The following is a 19,883-nucleotide window of genomic DNA, read 5'->3' on the forward strand; positions in this document are numbered from 1 at the left end:
TATGGACTTGTTTGATTAATTCTTTCTTCTTACTGCTTTTATCTTCTTCACTATTTGTCCGCCTCTCTCTCTTTCACTACTTTCTCTTTTTTCTTTTTCTTTTTCAAAATTTCAATCCAAATAACTATGTCTAATATTCATATCTTCAAGCCAATTTTCGCCATGTTTCACAATCTTGACCCAAAAAGGGACGAGTAGAAGAATATAAGGACCCAAAATGTATACGAAATCTTGTGCGCAAGCAGAGATCTAAATATCTAAAATTAAAACGACAAGGATTCAACATTGCTGGCCATTAAAAAGCTTCGAACTTACAATTTATTCTTTGAGTTTTATGATTTTGTGATTAGTTTGATTTGGTATTACAAATACTTGAAAAATAACAGTTGAAATTTATTTTTCAATTTTAAGGGGGATTAGTTAAGTATAAAATTGATTTAGGAGAAGTATTAGATTAAAAATATAAAAAGATGATGTTTTCAGAATTGTCTCGCAATTGGATTAAAATTGAATAAGATTTTTTTTAAATAATTGTGTTGAAATCATGAATAATACAAGTATATTGCATATTGCAAACTTATCACCGTCTTAGTGATACCAACTAGAATAATTTAGATAAGCCATTTATAATATTTTTAAGAGCTAATTTCGCAAATAGAAACCTTAATAAAAGTAATATGTTCTTCTTCTATAGTGTTGCATATTTATTTGTTTTAGCTTTAGTTTAAACTGCGATGGGCTACATTATTTTTATAATCTGCGTACATGTGTATAATTTACGTGTATCTGCATAATTGAGCAAATTCCGTAATTATACAATTTCTTATATTATACAAATTCCAAAATTATATAAATATGATAAAACTCAAAATAATGAATTTTATACAAATACTAACATATGAACTTTACATAATTATACAAACTATATTACAAAAATTATATTCTATAAAAGTGATACAAAATATATTTTACAAATGTGACACCTCAAATTTTGGTGAAGAAAAGACTTTTGAGTTGCAGGATGGTCCTACAGGTTCCCATCTATTGACCTTAGAAGCTTCTATGTGCCATAGATGGCACACATAGAAAGAGAGGAAAATGATTTTATAAATCAAGTCCCGACAACCTTTTTATGATTGACTAGTACGATCCACCTAATTTTCTACAAGTTGTAGATGGGTCTCGTAGGTAGGTCCATGACTTAGTGAAATTTTAAGATCAAAAGTTGTTTACTAGGGTTGGTTCTGTGTACCGTAGACATGCCTTGTCAAAATCAATAAAAAAATTTAGGTTTCCGAACTATTCTACAGTTGAGTAGGACAATCTATGGACCGTAGGTTCAAATTGTAGAAGGGCTTCATCAGTTAGTTTCAAGGGCTTTTGGGTCTTTTGTTATTGCTTTAAACCATTACTATGTCGTCTTGTCCCTTACCCTAAGCCCTATATAAAAATTTTATGTCACGAATGACTCCCCCAGTCACGATGAAACCTATTAAAACCCAGTAAAGGTTAGACAACCCGTAACCAATATGACAAGAAGTGAGTACAAGGGTAGAACTAAATAAAAAATAATTCTACCATAAGAAAGGAGAAAAATAGGAAGCAAACAAAAACTATATACAAAGAAAACCCTCCCAGAACCTAAAAGTCATGATTACATAACTATCTACAATACACTTAGAAGTCGCAAAAGTGACCCACAACAAGTCGTCTTAACGGAAAAAGACAAACTAACATAAGTATAGGAAGAGACATACTCATGCAAAATGTCAAGTGCTCAACTTCGTCTCCGATAACCGCAAGCTGCAAAAGACAGCACGAACGTTAACCACTTGTAGATGGTACTAGGAACTGCATCAGGAAATAATGTAGTGTAGCATAAGTAAAAAAAAAAGGTAATCAGTAGGCATCATAGGCCGATCGAACAACAAGATAAATACAATTTGATATGTCAGAATCTAGACAAAAACAAATGCCAAAATGGGCATGAAAAGAAGGCACACGAGCATATGAGAAGTAAATTTAAATACAAATAAGCTAAAACTAACTGGAACCCATAATCCTAAAAGGTACACTTGTGCACAAATTTAATTAAAACCCTAATGGACCACCATAACCCCGGTAAGTAGACAAAATAACTGTCTACAAGACAAAGAGTAATTTAGATCCGAATCAAATAACCAGTCAACTCCTAGCCTAGATATCAAGAGAGAAAATCAAGACAAGCACTCGAAACCTAACCCAGCAAGCAAGAGTGACTATCAACGTAGCCCCCAAGCCATATAATCCATTCTTAGGGGCGTCCACCTCTTAGCAAGAGAGTGTACCTCGGGGATGTGTCAAGTCTGTAGTGTATCTAAAATATCTAGGCCCCCAATTCCCAGAGGCGTCAATTGCACAATTAAAAGGATTCCCAAGGGAGGTATTGATTGTTAAGAGGATCTTAGTTATCTTGACTGCCCAGCTATCCCACTACCAAGGGCATCAACTTCTCAGCAAGCAAAAGTTCGTGGTGATGTATCAAATCGAAAAGGATCTTAAGTAGGTTCCAAGCCACTTTGGATCAATGTACACCCTCAATGACATCATAAAGGCTCCAAGTAGGAAGCACTCCAATCAATAGGAAGCACACAATCCCTTGTAATGCTTAGAGCCGCAGAGGTAGAGAGAGGAGTAGAGAGAGGATAGAAAGGCTAACAGCTTTGCAAATGCCTAAGCTAAGGCTCGTATATGACAAAAGTCTTCTATTTCCGTCTACGAGGATCTAGTCCATCCGAACGACGTTGGAGATGCACCACAGACAGAAGGTGCATACGTTTAAGGAAAAACTAGTCTAACTTAGTCTAAGTCTAAATCATGCTCTAAAAAAGTAATTAAACAAGTAAATCACATGTGATGCTACAACACACATGAAACCCTATTACAATATGGTACTACTCTCGAAACAGATGTAATCAACACTAAATCATGGTCTCTAGAAAGAAATCAAGGAATAACTAGGTACGCGCCCTCAATTAACAACCGTCATCATGCATTCACACATTCATGTTCAATCTAATAAGAAAGGAAGTCGTAGCCTATCACTAGGCTGATCACGCATGCTCGAAATCATAATGTTTCCGCACAATAAAAAATAAGATCATGACATCAAAACGATAGTTTAGACAACAAAATCACCCAAAATATTTATGGACAACCTTTTAGAGTCAAATGGTAATTGTAGGACCAGATGGGTAGATTTATATTGTCACATGCAGGTTTAATCCCTAGACTTAACCGGTGTCATCGTCTACTTTGAGGACTAAGACTAGCCTCTTATCTTACATCATTACAATCATAGGACAAAAGGCGGAAAAATTTAAAACTTTTCATTACTTCTACTTGGACGTTTACATAGACCTCTCTCTCTCTCTCTCTCTCTATATATATATATATATATATATATATAAATATATATTATCGAGTATTTATAGACCCTTCATATAGGAAGATTACTTAGTCTTCTACTTTTATTTCACATAAGTATATAAATGATAACATAGTCACAATAGTCGTCTAATCTCATAACCATCTAATAAAAGTGTAAGAACTTGGGCATAACCCATACATCAAAGTAAGAATTCCGCACATGGGCTACACAATGTTTCATACTAAATAAATAGTCTTTAAATAAAAACAACTCTATAAGCTTGATAGTGGCATCACCCTCAGAAATTTAGGACATACACTACTTGGATGGTCATGAGATCCAAGTCTTCTTCAATGTCGACTCCAAAAGTACTTCAAAGACCGGAACCTAAAATGTTGGGGAAAAGGAAGAAATGTGGTTAGTACACCACTTTTACTAAGTATGAGATCATATGCACACATATATGCACTTTTCATTAAAAGCCTTTGTGCATATTCAATAAGATCATAAAAAGCAATAATGCATGTTCATTAAGTCATTGGCGTGTACATCACAAAACCAACAAAATCAAGTCTAGTTAAGTCAACATGCATAGCATATAGTTGAATACATAACCAAGTAACTCTATCATTAGGTCATATTAGCAACAAGTATGTATAAGAGTACCTTTCAACATAACCAAAGCAAGACAATCACCCATGAAACCATACCAATTTAACATGTGTAATGACCAAGTAAATCCCTATAACCTTACTCAATCAAGTAACCCAAAAAGAATCATGACTATCATCCTACTTTACATAACATAAGAGTACATATCATCTTAATTTAAGCATATAGACCAACACATATACATAAGTGAAACTAATCATGATATAGCATCAACAAGGTGCAATTTAATCATATAAATATCATATATGATCATTTGCATAATCATATATAAGAACTTCCACCTAAGACTCCCGTCAAGGCTTACTAGTGCAGTGCTTAGGTAGAGTTTCATTCCCCTACCTAGACTAAGATACACCCCTTAGGTTACCATTGTTAGAGTTCATTCCTTTAGTTCATTTTACCTTTTTGGAACATCTTTCCTTAAATGAAATAGACTACATGAGCTAATATGGAATCCGGTGGCATGAAACCCAACAACGAAGGAAGGCAGACTACATTCCAGGGTAGTACAAAAACATGAACATAGAAACCACGTGGATCCACTAGCTAATATTCTTACGGGGAAAACATAGTCCAAGAACTAGGAGATATAGTTAGGACCCTCTTTATGCTACAGGCGTTTTAGTCTCCAATCTCAAGAGTATATTAGTATTCCTACCTTCCCTATGTGGGAAGGGACACTCCTCACTCTAGTTAATTTGGTGCTAAGTTAGAGTCACTTTTTGAAATGTCTTTAAGCCTTTATTATTAATCATAGCTTAGTTTAGGTCAAAGGGTCTACCCCATATATAATCATCATCATGATATCTCAATAATAATTGCATGAGTATAATTCCTTTCATCACAATCCATATAGGTAAGGTCAATACATTAACATCTTCATATCATGATAAGACACATAGATAAATCATTGACCCTCTTTATAATATTTACATCTTAAGCCAAAACCGCACAATCAAGACATCTCAATTCAACATCATACCACCCTATATATTGTAATAGAAGTCATACTCCAATACAACATCATGACTTAAACACAATTAACCATAATTTGAAGTAAATGATGAGGATCATAAGACTTACCAAGTCTGCTTCATAGTTCATCATCAAGGTCTTACCATAAACCCTCAATTATACCCAATTTGGGTATACATAATAATAAGTAAACATTTAACATGATAACAAGGCTAGAATAATCCCTACATCCCAATTCAATACAAGATCATAGCTTAAGCCAAGAAACTTAGGTCGATTCGCAACATTCATTATTACCTAGATTATCATATCAAGAACTAGTATGAAAGACAATAAATGACCCTATTTGTTAATGATTAGTATAAAAACAACATTCTAGTATTAATTAAATCAATAACCATGTCAATTGAACCAATACAACCTAATTCATATCAAGATGAAACGTAGGTTTAAGGTGAAGGGTCAACTTCTACAAAGTAGACCAAAACATCAGATATATCATAGTTAAGTTAGAATAAATTTTAATCTATTCATATTATCAAAAATAAATAATAAGCACATCAATTCATAATATTAATTTCGAGACTGAAAAAGACCCACATGAAAACTTAACTTTTGAAAATACTATGAATAAACCCTTTGAGGAAAGAGGTTTCAAAGGTGAATTAGATCCCATACCTTAATGTATTATGAAGAATTGATGGTGAAATCGTTGCTTTACAGACCCTAAAACCCACCCCTAGCTTGGTCTTCAATGGTGTCTTCCAATAGAGAGAGAAAGAAGAGTTAAGGAAGAGAGTTTTGTTTTGTGAGTTGTGATTAGTCTAATTGAGTGGGAGTTTTTATATGGGGGTTAATTAAGTTTATTAGACTTACCTTGATCCCTAAATAACCACCAAACCCCTTAATTAATGTTTTACAACTAAGTGAAAACGTGCAGGAAATTACATACCTAATTGATGAGATCATGATTGACGGATCGCTGGTTTATCGACGGAAGGGCCCTCCCTTCATGATAAACATCTGTAGTCTTGGTCACAAACAATGGAAATGAGTCCCTCCAATTATTTGTCTAAGTGTTCGTCGACGGATGGCATCGACTCCCCGTCGATCAATGCACGCCCCGTCGATGCCCTTTCGTGGGTGCGCACTACCCAAGCAGTGTTTGACTCCAAATGCAACGGTCCTCCTCAAGGGCCCTTGGTTGGTCCTTGGGGGAGTTGTTTCCGGATGTTTCAACAAAAAATCAAGTTAAACACATATTATACACCCTTCCACAAAATTTCATTAATTTCCGACTGCTAAAAACTAGTCAAATAGGCTAAGACACACTAGTACCTCCTTGAATTAGTTTTCGGACGTCATGGACATTTTTGTACCTTAACACAAAGTCTATTCCTTTTGACACAAATGTTAGGCTCTAGAAAACATCTTGGTTTTTGAAGTGTTACATTATCCCCCCTTAGGAATATTCGTCCCCGAATGACACTAAAATCTTTTGAAGGAAGTAATAGACTCAAGACTAGCAGTCCAACCAACAACAATATATAACAACTTCAAATATATCAATTACACAAAAAAATTCAAAACTCCAATTACCATACATAAGGCTCAACATTACATTATGAGGAATATCCTTCTCAAAATAACAAGATCTCAACATAACATTTATGAGTCAATTATGTCAAAGTTCAACTTAACAACATGCTACATATAATTTCACAAAGACTCACTATACAAAAATTCAAAACATGACTCATAACAAGCAACATTTCAATTTCAAGTACAAATGCACAATTTGTCACTGTAATTCATTATAAAGACATAAAAATGCACCTTTTGAAAAACTTTACAAAAAATAAAAGCAACTTCAATTTTAGTCATTATTTATATTATTAGTAAGAACTACTAACCTTAGTTATCAAATATATTGTCACGACAGGAGTCATCGTTACTTCATCTAGGTTAATTTTAGCGGAAAATTTGAACTTTTTGTTACTTAATATTCATGTAAGAGATTCTACATAAGTTCATAAATGTTCACTATCAACCATCTAGTATTAAGATCATCAAATGAAAGAAATAGTTCCATTCTGCATTAAGTGTATACTTGCCAAAATGGCACCAATACAATGTCTGAAATAACATGTGAAAGAAACGCTAGTGGAACATACTCCATTAACTCAAACCTATATCTAAGCTAGAATATAATAGGCAAACATCCTTGAAAGCATTAGGGCCTATCAAATCAAGATGAATGCTCCACGTCCGGGTAACTACAACATCGTACTGTAAACTCTAACGTCCACCTGTGCCTGCACCTAAAAGTAGATATTGTATGGAATTAGTACACACTTCTACTAAGTATGGGTACATGCAAGCACTGACCAAGGACATGCATGAGTAAGGATAGATCTTTCCTAACAACATGATTTATGGAAAGTCAAGTCAGTGGACTTGCAAAATTTGGATTAGGAAAGTCATGCCATGAGAGTAACATGCATCATCATACTTATCATTTTGCAAGCAGCATATAACATATTGCACATATCATATCACGTAGTTAACATCATTATTTCATATGCCATGAGATCTTGGAATGATGGACTTGACATTAGCACTTCCCAAAATGAGGGCTTAACATATGGGGCCTCAAATAAAGAGCCTTCTTTAACAAACATAGAGTCTGCTTCATTCATTCATAAATACTTCATTTTCATTCTTTCATATACTAGTGCAACCACAAGTCATACCTAGGAAGTAGTTTAAGAATCTCATAGGGTTCGCTGTGCAATGACCAAGAATAACCTAGTGTCATTACTTAAGTCTTGCTCACCTCTTGATTATCCTATCCTAATACCTTTAGTATCTTTTATTTCATTATGTGCATTTGTTGAGGCTTGCCTCATTATTTCTTTGGAAACTTTAACCTTAACAAACATAGATCATGTGGGCATCATGAAATCCACTGTCTGCCGCACACCTAAAAGAGGCGGAATCACCGACTGTAGTGACCCGAACATGCTAGGTATATCAGGAGTCGAACCCTACTACATCCCTATATTGGCAGTATAGGTTCAAAGACTAGGATATATTAAGGGACTGATGCCCGGAATGCTGGACACTCTCATATCATGAGATTTACGTGAACCTCCTCCCTTCCTGAAGGAAGGCATCACCTCTCATAGCTACCCTATCGGTGGTTAGTATAAAGTTCCATTACATTAGACTCATACATCATGGAAGCTGGTTTCTAGAATAAGGATATCATTGTCATTAGATGATTTCTCATCTCATCATTATTATTAAGTATGCATTAACTTCAATACTACTTTCATTAGAGTTTTCGTACAGACTGGTCTCTTCATTAACTTTATAGACTCATATGTGAGTAACATTTACGTAGGCTCATTTGAGATTGCTCTCATCTTTCACATTAGCCTCTTATCATGTTGTCACCACATTCATTAGCTTTAGCACATTTGCTCTTCATAATTACTCACCCCTTTTACGTGAAAGGTCATTTCATCATATGCCAATGCACTTGGCCCTTTAGTGTGTTTCACACTCTTAATTAACCCTTTTTAGTTACATCATTTCATCACATACATCTTAGGTTCACCTACTTTTAAACGTATGCTAGACTTATGAGTCCACATATGCAAGCCATGAGGCTTCATTCATAGTTTGGCTAAGTGATTCATATTTACCCAAGATTATGTTACAAGACTTATGCATCTTGTATATATGCCAAGATATTGATTTCAATCTTTATAGGCAGCATTCATTAAATATTTATTTACGTATGACTTATGTGTCGATACGGAATTGGGCAAGGGAACCCGATTTCGAATCCCTTGGACAATACTTAATCTTATTTTAAACTTGACAGTTGCATTTTTCATATTTGGGGGACCCTAGTTTGATCTTCATCAACCCCATAATATTTCCTTTTTTTCTCCTCTCTTTTTTCGTTTAAGTCAACGAGGTTGTGGGTCCAATCCCTCACAACCTCATTATTTTTCTTTTAATATATCTCTTAACTTTCTCACCTATCCAAGAGATTGTGGGTTCAATCCCCACTCTCCACAATTTTCTTGCATTTTTTTCACTAAATTTTTATGAAATTTTCATTTAGTGAAGTCATAGATTCCATCCTCAATAACCTCATATTTTAATTTTTTTTAAACAAAGATCATTTTTTTAAAAGTTGTCCGAGATTACAATTTCCAGTAGGCTGGAAATTTAGTCTCTTTCGATCCATTTTTGTCTTAATCTTTTGTTGATTATTTTTTTGTAGCTTTCATTTAATGATGTCTTGGGTTCAATACTTAGTGATTTCACTTATTTTACATTCATTTTTCATTGAATTTTGTACCATTTTGTTTTGCCGAACCCAACCTACCAAATGCTCAAAATTTGTTCACTATTTTAAGCTTCTTTTTATCTTCATTCGTACGTTAATTCTTATGGCATTTCGTGGATCATTTGGTTAATCTTTAAGAGTACTCTTTTTATGATTATATTTAGCCAACTATTACCATTACATCCAGAAACATTACACCACTTTTACACCTGATGATTTACACAAACATTCGCACATAAAATTCAACCATAAAGACATATCATTTTTCACATACTTTCAGTCAACATAACTTAACATGCTTACATTTCCAAACACATAATCAGCAACACATGATCACGAAAATCACACTTCATACTTAAACTACTAGAAATAATACCAACAACATGATCTCTAACCTTTTCACATTGAGATCAAAGGGTTACTAGGGACAAGGAGTTCGACAAGAATGGGAACAACCGTAGTTTTAAAATTTGTTGAATTCATGGAAAGGAAATTCTCTTGTAGAAAGGAGTCCAGGAGAGAAACCCATACCTGATTTCAATGTTGTTCAACCCACGACTTTCTGCGCAAAAACCTTCTTCAAACACACGTCCAAATCCCGGAACTCCAACACATACCCGACGGATCTTTGCTTTAAGTTTTTGGTTAGCTTGTTCGTTTATATTGTTCGTGTAAGTTCTTCAGGAGTGAAGAGCTTTTGTAGCTTTTCTGTTCTTGTGTTTTGGTTAGGCAGAGAGAACGTGAAAGAAAGAGAGAGTGAGGCAAATCGTGAGAGTGGATGAAACGTGAAAAAGAGAGAGGTTCCTTAGGATTAGGTTTCTAGTTGAGACTTAGTCAAAATAAGGTTTGTTCAAATGTTAAAATCTGATTGTTTAATTTATATATTAAATGACCATAATGCCCTTAGAAATAACAGATTATGAACCTCAATTTAGTCCACTTATATGTTGCTTCCGTCGAGGTTCGAACCCGTGACGTCCCAATCGCGAAAAATGGGTCCCTCCATGTCGACCCGACCTAAACCGCCCCATTAACTAATTAATTAATAATAATAATCTGATTTTCTTTTTTCTTAAATCAGCATTTAAATATTAATTAATTAAATTAATTCACCAATTTAAATAATCAAATTAAATCATTGCTCCCACCTAGGTTCGAACCCGGGTGGAGCAAGATTTTGCTCAAAGGCCACATTCGGTCCTTTCTACCCAAAATGCCCCTCCACCTTATTAATTAAATAATTAATTTAATATTTAGGATAATTACAATACTACCCTTATCCTGGAAAAAAACCATTTAACTCCTATACCCTCCAAACTTAAGATTTCCCATTTTTATGTCTGGTAAAGACTCATCTGGGTATATCTTTATATTCGGGAGCCCTACATGGCTGGAACCAACCTTTCCTAGCTCAACTAACTCCCCAAGTTAGTTGGCTTCGCTTTCGCAAGAGTTCTGAGGTCTGGTTTTACGCGCATCAATCCCTTTGAACCCGGTCTAATTTAGGCATTCTAGATACATTAGCATTACTTAGCATAGTCATTTTAGGGTAGTTACATAGATAAGGGTAATGGGAATTCATGTCAGCCTCGACTTCCCATGTTGATCCATCAACTAGGTGATTCTTCCATAACGCCTTTACAGAAGCCACCTCTCTATTCCTCAATTTCTTTACTTGCCTATTAAGAATTTTAACCGGGACTTCTTCATAAGAGAGATTATCCTTCACATCAAGACCCTCAATAGGAAGAATAGACTAGGGATCATCGATACACTTCATAAGCATGGAAACATGGAAAATCGGATGAATCGAAGTCAATTCACTAGGAATTTTCAATTCATAGGCAACCTTACAAATCCTTTGAAAGATTTCATAGGGACCCACAAAAGGAGGACTCAACTTCCCTTTCTTGCCAAATCTAACCACCCCTTTCATCGACAAAATTTTTAAATACACTTTGTCACCTTCTTCAAACTCCAATATCTTATCCTATGATAGGCATAAGACTTTTGCCGACTATACGCCGTTTGCAAATGATTCTTTATGATATGAACCTTCTCCAAAGTGTTATAAATCAAATCAAGACTAGGAAGCGAAGGCTTACCCACTTCAAACGATCCAATAGGAAACCTACACCTCCTACCAGACAAGGATTCTTAAGGATCCATAGATATGGATGAATGAAAACTATTATTATAAGCAAACTCCACCAAAGGAAAATGCTTATCCCAATTTCCCTATAAATTAATAATACAAGCCCTAAGCATATCCAGAAGAGCTTTAATAGTACACTCTGCTTGACCATCTGTTTGGGGATGAAAAGCGGTACTCAACTTCCTTTTAGTACCCAACCTCTCTTTGAATGACCTCCAAAACCTAGATGTGAATTGTGCACCCCGATCCAATATGATGGGTACCGAAATACCATGGCAACACAATCTCATCTATGAAGTTCCTAGCATAATCTTTGACTGAAAAAATAGAATTGACGGGAATAAAATGAGTGGACTTGGTCAACCTATCCACAATCACCATATAGAGTCGTATTGCCTTTGAGTCCGAGGCAAACCAATTACAAAATCCATATTGATTTCTTCCCACTTCCAAGTAGGAACTTGGATTTCTTGTAGTAAGCCTCCAACTTTTTGATGTTCAGGTTTCACTTGTTGGCAATTTGGACACTTAGCAACAAACTCCGCTATGTACCTCCTCAAACCTTCCCGCAAAAATAATTCCCTAAGGTCATGGTACATATTTTTTGAACCCGGATAAATGAAGTAGCGGCACTCATGGACTTCCTCAAGGATCCGGTTCCTCAACTTATCTACCTTGGGAATACACAATCTTCCTTGGTACCTCAAAGCACCATCCCCCCTAAGGACAATGCCTCACTAAGATTACAAAGGACCGATTCCTTCAACTCCATCAATGATTTATAAAGGTTTTGTTTGGATTTCACCTCAACTACCAATAATGACTAGAAGTTATGATGGACCATAAAGCCACCATTCTGAGAATCTTCCAACCTCACACCCAATTTAGCCAACCTATGAACATCTTTCACTAGGTTTTTCTTGGCTTCATCTATGTGAGACACACTACCCATAGTCATACGACTTAGCTTCCACAACCACATTGTCCTTGCTAGAGTCATAGAGCACACTGATATCGTAATCTTTTAATAATGTTAACCACCTTATTTGTCAGAGATTCAACTGCTTTTTGAGTAAACACATATTGGTGGATCTTATGGTCGGTATACACGCTAACATGGACACCATACAAGTAATGCCTCCATTTTTTATAGGCAAATAGCACGGCTGCTAATTTAAGATCATGGGTTTGATAGTTTTTCTCATGCACCTTAAGTTGCTTAGATGCATAGGCTATTACCTTCCCATGTTGCATAAGCACCCCCCAATCCACTTGGGATACATCACAATACGCAACGAAACCCTTTGTACCCTCAGGTAAAGTCAACACTGGAGCAGAAGTGAGGTAATCTTTAAACATTTGGAAGCTTCTTTCATATGCCTCCGACCACTCAAATTTCTTACACTTTTGGGTAAAAGTAGTCAAGGGAGATGCAATGGACACAAAACCATCCATGAACCTCTAATTATAACCCGCTAAAACAATGAAACTCCTAATGTCGGTTGGATAAAATGGTCTAGGAAAACTTTCACCGCCTCCATTTTCCTCGGATCAACCTCAACTCCCTCACCAGATATGATATGACCAAGAAATGTCACCGACCTCAACCAAAACTCACATTTGCTATACTTGGCAAACAATTGATGTACTTTAAGTAGTTGTAACACCACTCTTAAATGATTCGTATGATCACTCTCATTTTTCGAATATACCAAGATGTTGTCTATGAAGACAATGACAAATGAATCTACGTAACTTTGAAACACCATATACATTAGGTCCATAAATGCCGTTGAAGCATTAGTAAGACAAAAGGACATTACTAAGAACTCATAGTTACCATATCTAGTCTGGAATTCCGACTATGGTATATCCTCATATCTCATCTAAGGTTGTAATACCCCTATCTCAAGTCAATCTTAGAAAAGTAGCTTACCCCTTGGAGTTGATCAAACAAGTCATCAATCCGCAGGAGAGGATACTTGTTCTTAATAGTGACTTTATTGAGTTGACAATATTCAATGTACATTCTTAAGGACCCATCCTTCTTCTTCACAAATAAAATCAGAGCATCCCTTGAAGAAATACTAGGTATAATGAAGTCTTTGTCTAGTTAATCTTTGTGTTGAGCCTTCAACTCTTTCAATTCGGCCGGAGCCATCCGATAAGGAGGAATTGTAATGGGATTTGTATTAAGTAACAATTCGATAACAAAATTAATTTCCAATTTCGGAAGAATACCAGGAAGATCATTAGGCAACACCTCCGGAAATTCACTCACTACAGGGACCGACTCAATAGGAGGAATTTCAGAGTCTAAATCTTTGACTCTTACTATATGGTATAAACACCCTTTAGAGATCATTTTGCATGCTTTTAGACAAGAGATGATACTATATCTAGAAATAGAATTTCCCCCTTTCCACTCTATAACGAGTTCATTTTGGAAAGTTAAACTTTACCACCCACGTTCTATTATAAATAGAGGCAAAGAAAGCATACAACAAATTCATATCCAAAATGATATCAAAATCAAGCATATCAAGTTCTACTAGTTCAACATGAGAAACTCTATTGGGAAATATTATAGGACAATTTATATAATGTCACGACCGAAATCTAGACCCCAAACGAGACCGATGTCGTTGACCTGTTAGAGGTTGCAGAAAGGCCTACTTACGTCCATTTACTTCATGTAGGTTATTATTATGGAAAAGTTGAACTTTTTATCTTCTTACTTCATGCTAAACATTTTAAACATAAAATCATAGGCGTTCCAAAATCAACCATCTAATATAGTGATAATCAAATGTAAGAAACAGTTCATAATTTACTTAAACGTATTTTTGCCAAAACGGCACCAATACAAAGTATCAAATAAAAGTGGAAAGAAACACTAGTGGAACATTCTCCACTAGCTAAAGCCTACATCTAAGCTAGATAATAACGATAGACATCCTTGAAAGCATGAGGGCCTACCATGTCCGGGTGAAAGCTCCACGTCCAAATAGCTGCAACGTCAACCTGTAAGCTCTAGCGTCCACATGTGCCTGCACCTACAAATATAGAGTTGTATGGGATTAGTACACACTTGTACTAAGTATGGGTATATGCAAGCACACACACAGGAAATGAATGAGAAATGATAGATCTTTCCTAACAATATGATTATGGGAAGTCAAGTCAGTGGACTTGCCAAATTGAGATTAGGAAAGCTCGTGAAATTTCAAAATTTGGATTAGGAAAATTAGTGAGCTTTAAAAATTTGGATTAGGAAAGTCATTCCATGAGAAGAACATGCATCATCATACTTATCATATTGTACACATAAAAAAATATCTTACATTTAGCACATATCATATTGCATAGAGAACATAACATCTATCATGTCATTCATTCATATGCAATGAGACCTTGGAATCATGAACATAACATTAAGACTTTCCAGAAACGAGGGCTCAACATATGGGAGCTCAACTAGGGAGTCTGCTTTAGCAAACATAGAGACTGCTTCGTTCATTCATACGTACTCTATTTTATTTCATTCATGGACCAATCAAAACACCAGCTATACCTAGGATGTAGTTTAAGACATTCAACGGGTTCTTTGTGCAATGACAAGGAATGACCTAATGTCATTACTTGAATCTAAATCACCTTTTGAATATCCTATCCTAACACCTTTGGTATCATATCTTCATTATGTGCATCATTTAAGACTGACCACATTTATTCACTGGGAAATTTAACTTTAACCGACATAGCTCATGTGAGCATCACAAAATCCTGTGTAATGAAACCCCACACCTAATAGAGGTGGAATCAACGACCAAAGTGACCCAAAACATGCTAGAATACATGGGGATTGAACCCCGCCAGATCCCTATATTAGCTATATAGGTTCGAAGACAAGGAGATATAAGTAGACCCATACCCGGCATGCCAGACAATCTCATCTCATAAGAGTTACGTGAACCTCCACCCTTCCCGAAAGAAGGCATCACGACTCATAGCTAGTCTATTAGTGCTCAATATAAAGTTCCATTACATTAAAATCATACGTCTAGTATGAGGAAATCATAGCTCAATAGATGATTTCTCATCTCATCATTACTATTAAGTGTGTTAATCTCAATACTTTTATTAGAGTGTTCATAGAGACTGGTCTCTTCATTAACTTTACACTTTCATAGGTGAGTATGTTTTGGTTACATTTACTTAGGCTCATTTTAGATTACTCTTATATTTTACATTAGCCTCATATCACGTTGTCACCATATTCATTAACATTAGCACATTTTCTCTTCATAATTACTCAGCCCATTTTACATGAATGTGCATTTCATCATATGCCAATGCACTTGGCCATTTTGTGTGCTTCACACTCTTACTTAACCCTTCTAATGTTTCATCATTTCTTTGTTCATTTCATCATTTCATTGTTCATTTCATTATGTGACAATGTACTTGGCCATTTAGTGTGTTTTACCCTCTTACTTAACCCTTCTAGGGTTACATCATTTCATTACATACATCTTAGGTTCACTTATTTTTAAACGTATGCTAGACTTATGGGTCTATACATACAAGCCATTAGGATTTATTCGTCGTTCGTTTAAGCAATTCATATCTTCCTAAGTTTATGTAGTACAAGACTTTTGAATCTTGTATGTATGCCAAGATCTCAATTTCAATCTAAGTAGGCAACATTATTCTTGAATATTTAATTCGCGTATGACTTATATATCAATACAAAATTTAGGCAAGGGAACCCAGTTTAAAATCCCTTGGACAACACTTCACATTTTTCTTTTTGTTGAATTCTAGTCCACGTGACATTGGGACCCTAGATCGAGCTCCAACATCACCATTTCCTTTTTAGTTCTATTTTTGAAAATTCTCTTTCTTGGCCGAGGGGTTCTAGGATAAAACCCCACATCCCTTTTTTTTAAAATATATTTCTCCTTGTCTATTTCGAGTTGACTATGAGGTTGTGGGATCAAACCCCCACATCCTCTCTTTATTTTTCTTTTATTCTCCTCCTTAAATCTACCTATGAGGTCATGGGTTCCATTTCCACATGCCTCCCCATTTATTTTTCTTTTATTCTCCTCCTTAAATACTTCCTAAGAGATCATGGGTTCGATTCCCACAAGCATCCAACTTTATTTTTCTTTTATTCATCTCCTTAATCTACCTAAGAGGTCGTGGATTCGATTCCCACACACCTTCCCTTTAGTTTTTTTTTCATCTCCTTAATCTGCCTAAGTGGTCATGGGTTCAATTTCCACACTCCTCCCCCTTTATTTTTCTTTTATTCTCCTCCTTAAATCTGATTGAGAGGTGGTGGGTTCGAATCCCACTCCTCTCATTTCTTATTTTTTTTATTTTAAGTTACATTTTCCAGCCAATACCATGGTTGGAATTCCCTTCACCACATTTCTTTTTACTTCTTTATTTTCATGGTTTTTAACATAGTGAGGTCACAGGTTCAATCCTCCATGACCTCACTTGTTTTTATTCATTTTTATCAACATTTTGAACCCTCTTTGCTGACCGAAATTCATCACTAGAAGATGGAAATTGTCTTTTAATTTTTCAGCATCCTTTCATCAAGTTACACCTTAGTTCTTAGGGTAATTCTGTAGTGTATTTAGAACGTTTTATGTGTGTTTTCATGGATTCATTTAGACAAGAGATTATCCCTCAAATCATCCACATTCAGATCATATGAACATCACATTTACATCAACATGTGTACATGAAATATAAAAAACTATCATGCCATATCAAGTACTAAACTATGAACAATAGCCACGGGCAACACCAACATACACAAGTAATTATATTTTCGGAAACATCAACATAAGTCACATAATTTCAAACATACATATAAAAAATTCATCATCACAAAGTTGGTTATGTTTGCTGGTTGTAATAGATTCATCAGAACCTTAGGGGGTCTCTTGGGAAAGGGAACAAGAGAGAAGAAAACTCATACCTTTTTGATGTTAAACTATTGAATTGCTGCACAATAATATCACCCAAGAACACGTCTAAACTTCCTCAATATCAACTCCACTCAAATGACAACCTCCCTTAGCCTAGTGTGCGATTAATGTTTATTTTCCTATGATTTCGTGTGAGTTATTCAAGGGTGAAGAACTAGGTTTATTTTTCTGCTTTTGTATCTTATTTTTGCAGAGAAATTGCGTGTAAAATTCCATGGGAGATTGAGCGTGAGAGCTTAGAGATAGACGTGAGAGAGCAGGAGTTATATTAGGTTTAGGAGTATAGTTTAGGACTTAGTCAAATATGGTTTACTTAATTATTAAAAATCTGATTTTTTTTATTTTATTTTAAATCATCTAATGAATAATAATAATAACTAATTAATTATATTAATTCAATAGCATAAATGTAAATCACATTAATTCATTGCTTTCACCTAGGCTCAAACCGGGTGAAGCAAGAGTTCACTTCAAGAGCTCAATTTCGGCTCTATCTCCCCAAATTGCCCTCCACCTTATAAATTAAATAATTGATTTTATATTTAAAATAAGTACGATAGTAATCTTAGCTTGTAAAAAGACATTGTTACCCCTAGACCCTCCAAACCTAAGATTTCCTCTTTTTATGTCCGGTAAAGACTCATTCGAGTAAATCTTCGTATTCGAGAGCCCTACATGGTTCGAACCAACCTTTTCTAGATTAGCTAACTCCACAAGTTAGTTGGCTTGGATGTAGCAAGGGTTCTGAAATCTGGTTGTAAGTGCATCATTCCGTTTAAACCCTGGTCTAATCATAGGAATTCTACACACATCAAGTATCAATTATTATTTCCATTTTTTAGGGTTGTTACATATAAACACTTTTTGCGACAACTGACTCACCCACCGGAGTAGACACTATAAAGGGTTCATGCAAAATGTCGGGTAAAATGTCAAACTTTTTAGCTACTATAGGAGGAACAAATGATAAAGTTGCAGCGGTATCAAGTAAGATACATACATCAATAGAGAATATTTTCAACAAACCGATCACCACGTCGGGAGAAGTCTCTTGCTCACTTCTAGAGCGGAGAGCATAAAAGAGGTTCTTCTTAGATGCATCACTTGAACAACTTGCTTGAGATTGTCCACTAGCCTTGTCTTGAACCCTTACATTAGGGAAATATCTAACCATGTGCCCATTGTTACCACAACCAAAACAATTATCTGTTTCATTAAGACAATCACCACAGTGCTTTTTGCCACACTTTCCGGAAGTTGGCTTCATGGTTGGTGAACTTCCTTTCTTAGGCTTAGGGTTAGACACCCTATTACCACCAGCCTTAGGGAACATGGAAGGAACTTGACTAGAAACCCTCTTCTTAAATATAGGATTGTCTTGTATCTCAAGCCTATTCTTTGAGGAACCACCCTCAAAAGATCTTTCCCTTTTAGCATCTCTACTCTTACTCTTAGACCTTGACTCCTCTACATGTTGGGCATGCACGATAAGATGGGAAATGTTCATTTTATCATGTAGCATAGCTGAATGAAACTCCTCTTACAAATCATCTGACACCTCTGTCACAAAGCGAATCATTTCATCTCTAGGATAGGAAACCAAAGAAGGAGCATATTTTGACAATTTCGTGAATTCAATGAGTATTCATGCTCACTCATACCTCTTTGCCGAAGGTTGTTTAACTCCACCACTTTATCTTTCATTTTTTCCTTAGGGAAGAACCGATCAAGAAAAGCCTTCTTAAACACCTTCCAAGTCACTACTACACCCCTTAACAACCTATTATCCCTCCATTGGACATTCCATGCTTGAGACACATCCTTGCGATGATAAGTGGCTAGCTCGGCCTTCTCACTAGTAGACAACCCTATAGCTTATCGGATCTTATAGATTTCTTCAATGACCTCTTGGGGTTATTGTTCAACCTTGGACCCGTAGAATGTCGGAGGATTCATTCAAGTGAAATCCGTTAAATGAGAGGCCATGGTAGCTACTTGTTGATGTACTCGGGGTACGACCTCCCATTAACTTTGGCCATCATGGCTTGGTCTTGAGTAGTAGAGGATTTTGCTTGGGTAGTAATGGCTTTAGCCATTTGGAAGAGAGCGGCCCTTATGTTGTCATCCGTCAAAGGAGGAGGATTTACCGGGGCTTGGTCATCATTCACATCTTCCTCAAGTAGAGGAACTTGATCACCACGGGGAGGAGCTCCCGCATTGGAAATCTCTTCTTCAAGTCTTCGTCCACATTCTATCGAGTATTCATTGCCTATAATCACAATAAAAGGATTAGAT

The 19,883-nt window shown here is 35.7% G+C and overlaps 1 protein-coding gene across 1 annotated transcript; it reads right to left on the reverse strand.

The window, feature by feature from the left end:
- Positions 1 to 18,435: 18,435 nt before the first annotated feature.
- LOC138342244 (uncharacterized) lies at positions 18,436 to 19,095 on the reverse strand. The gene has a single exon (XM_069294553.1). It carries the CDS (start codon positions 19,093 to 19,095, stop codon positions 18,436 to 18,438), a length of 660 nt encoding a protein of 219 aa, XP_069150654.1.
- Positions 19,096 to 19,883: the final 788 nt, after the last annotated feature.

Source organism: Solanum lycopersicum, chromosome 1 (genome assembly GCF_036512215.1).
Source record: "Solanum lycopersicum chromosome 1, SLM_r2.1".
In the NCBI taxonomy this organism is placed as follows: domain Eukaryota; kingdom Viridiplantae; phylum Streptophyta; class Magnoliopsida; order Solanales; family Solanaceae; genus Solanum; species Solanum lycopersicum.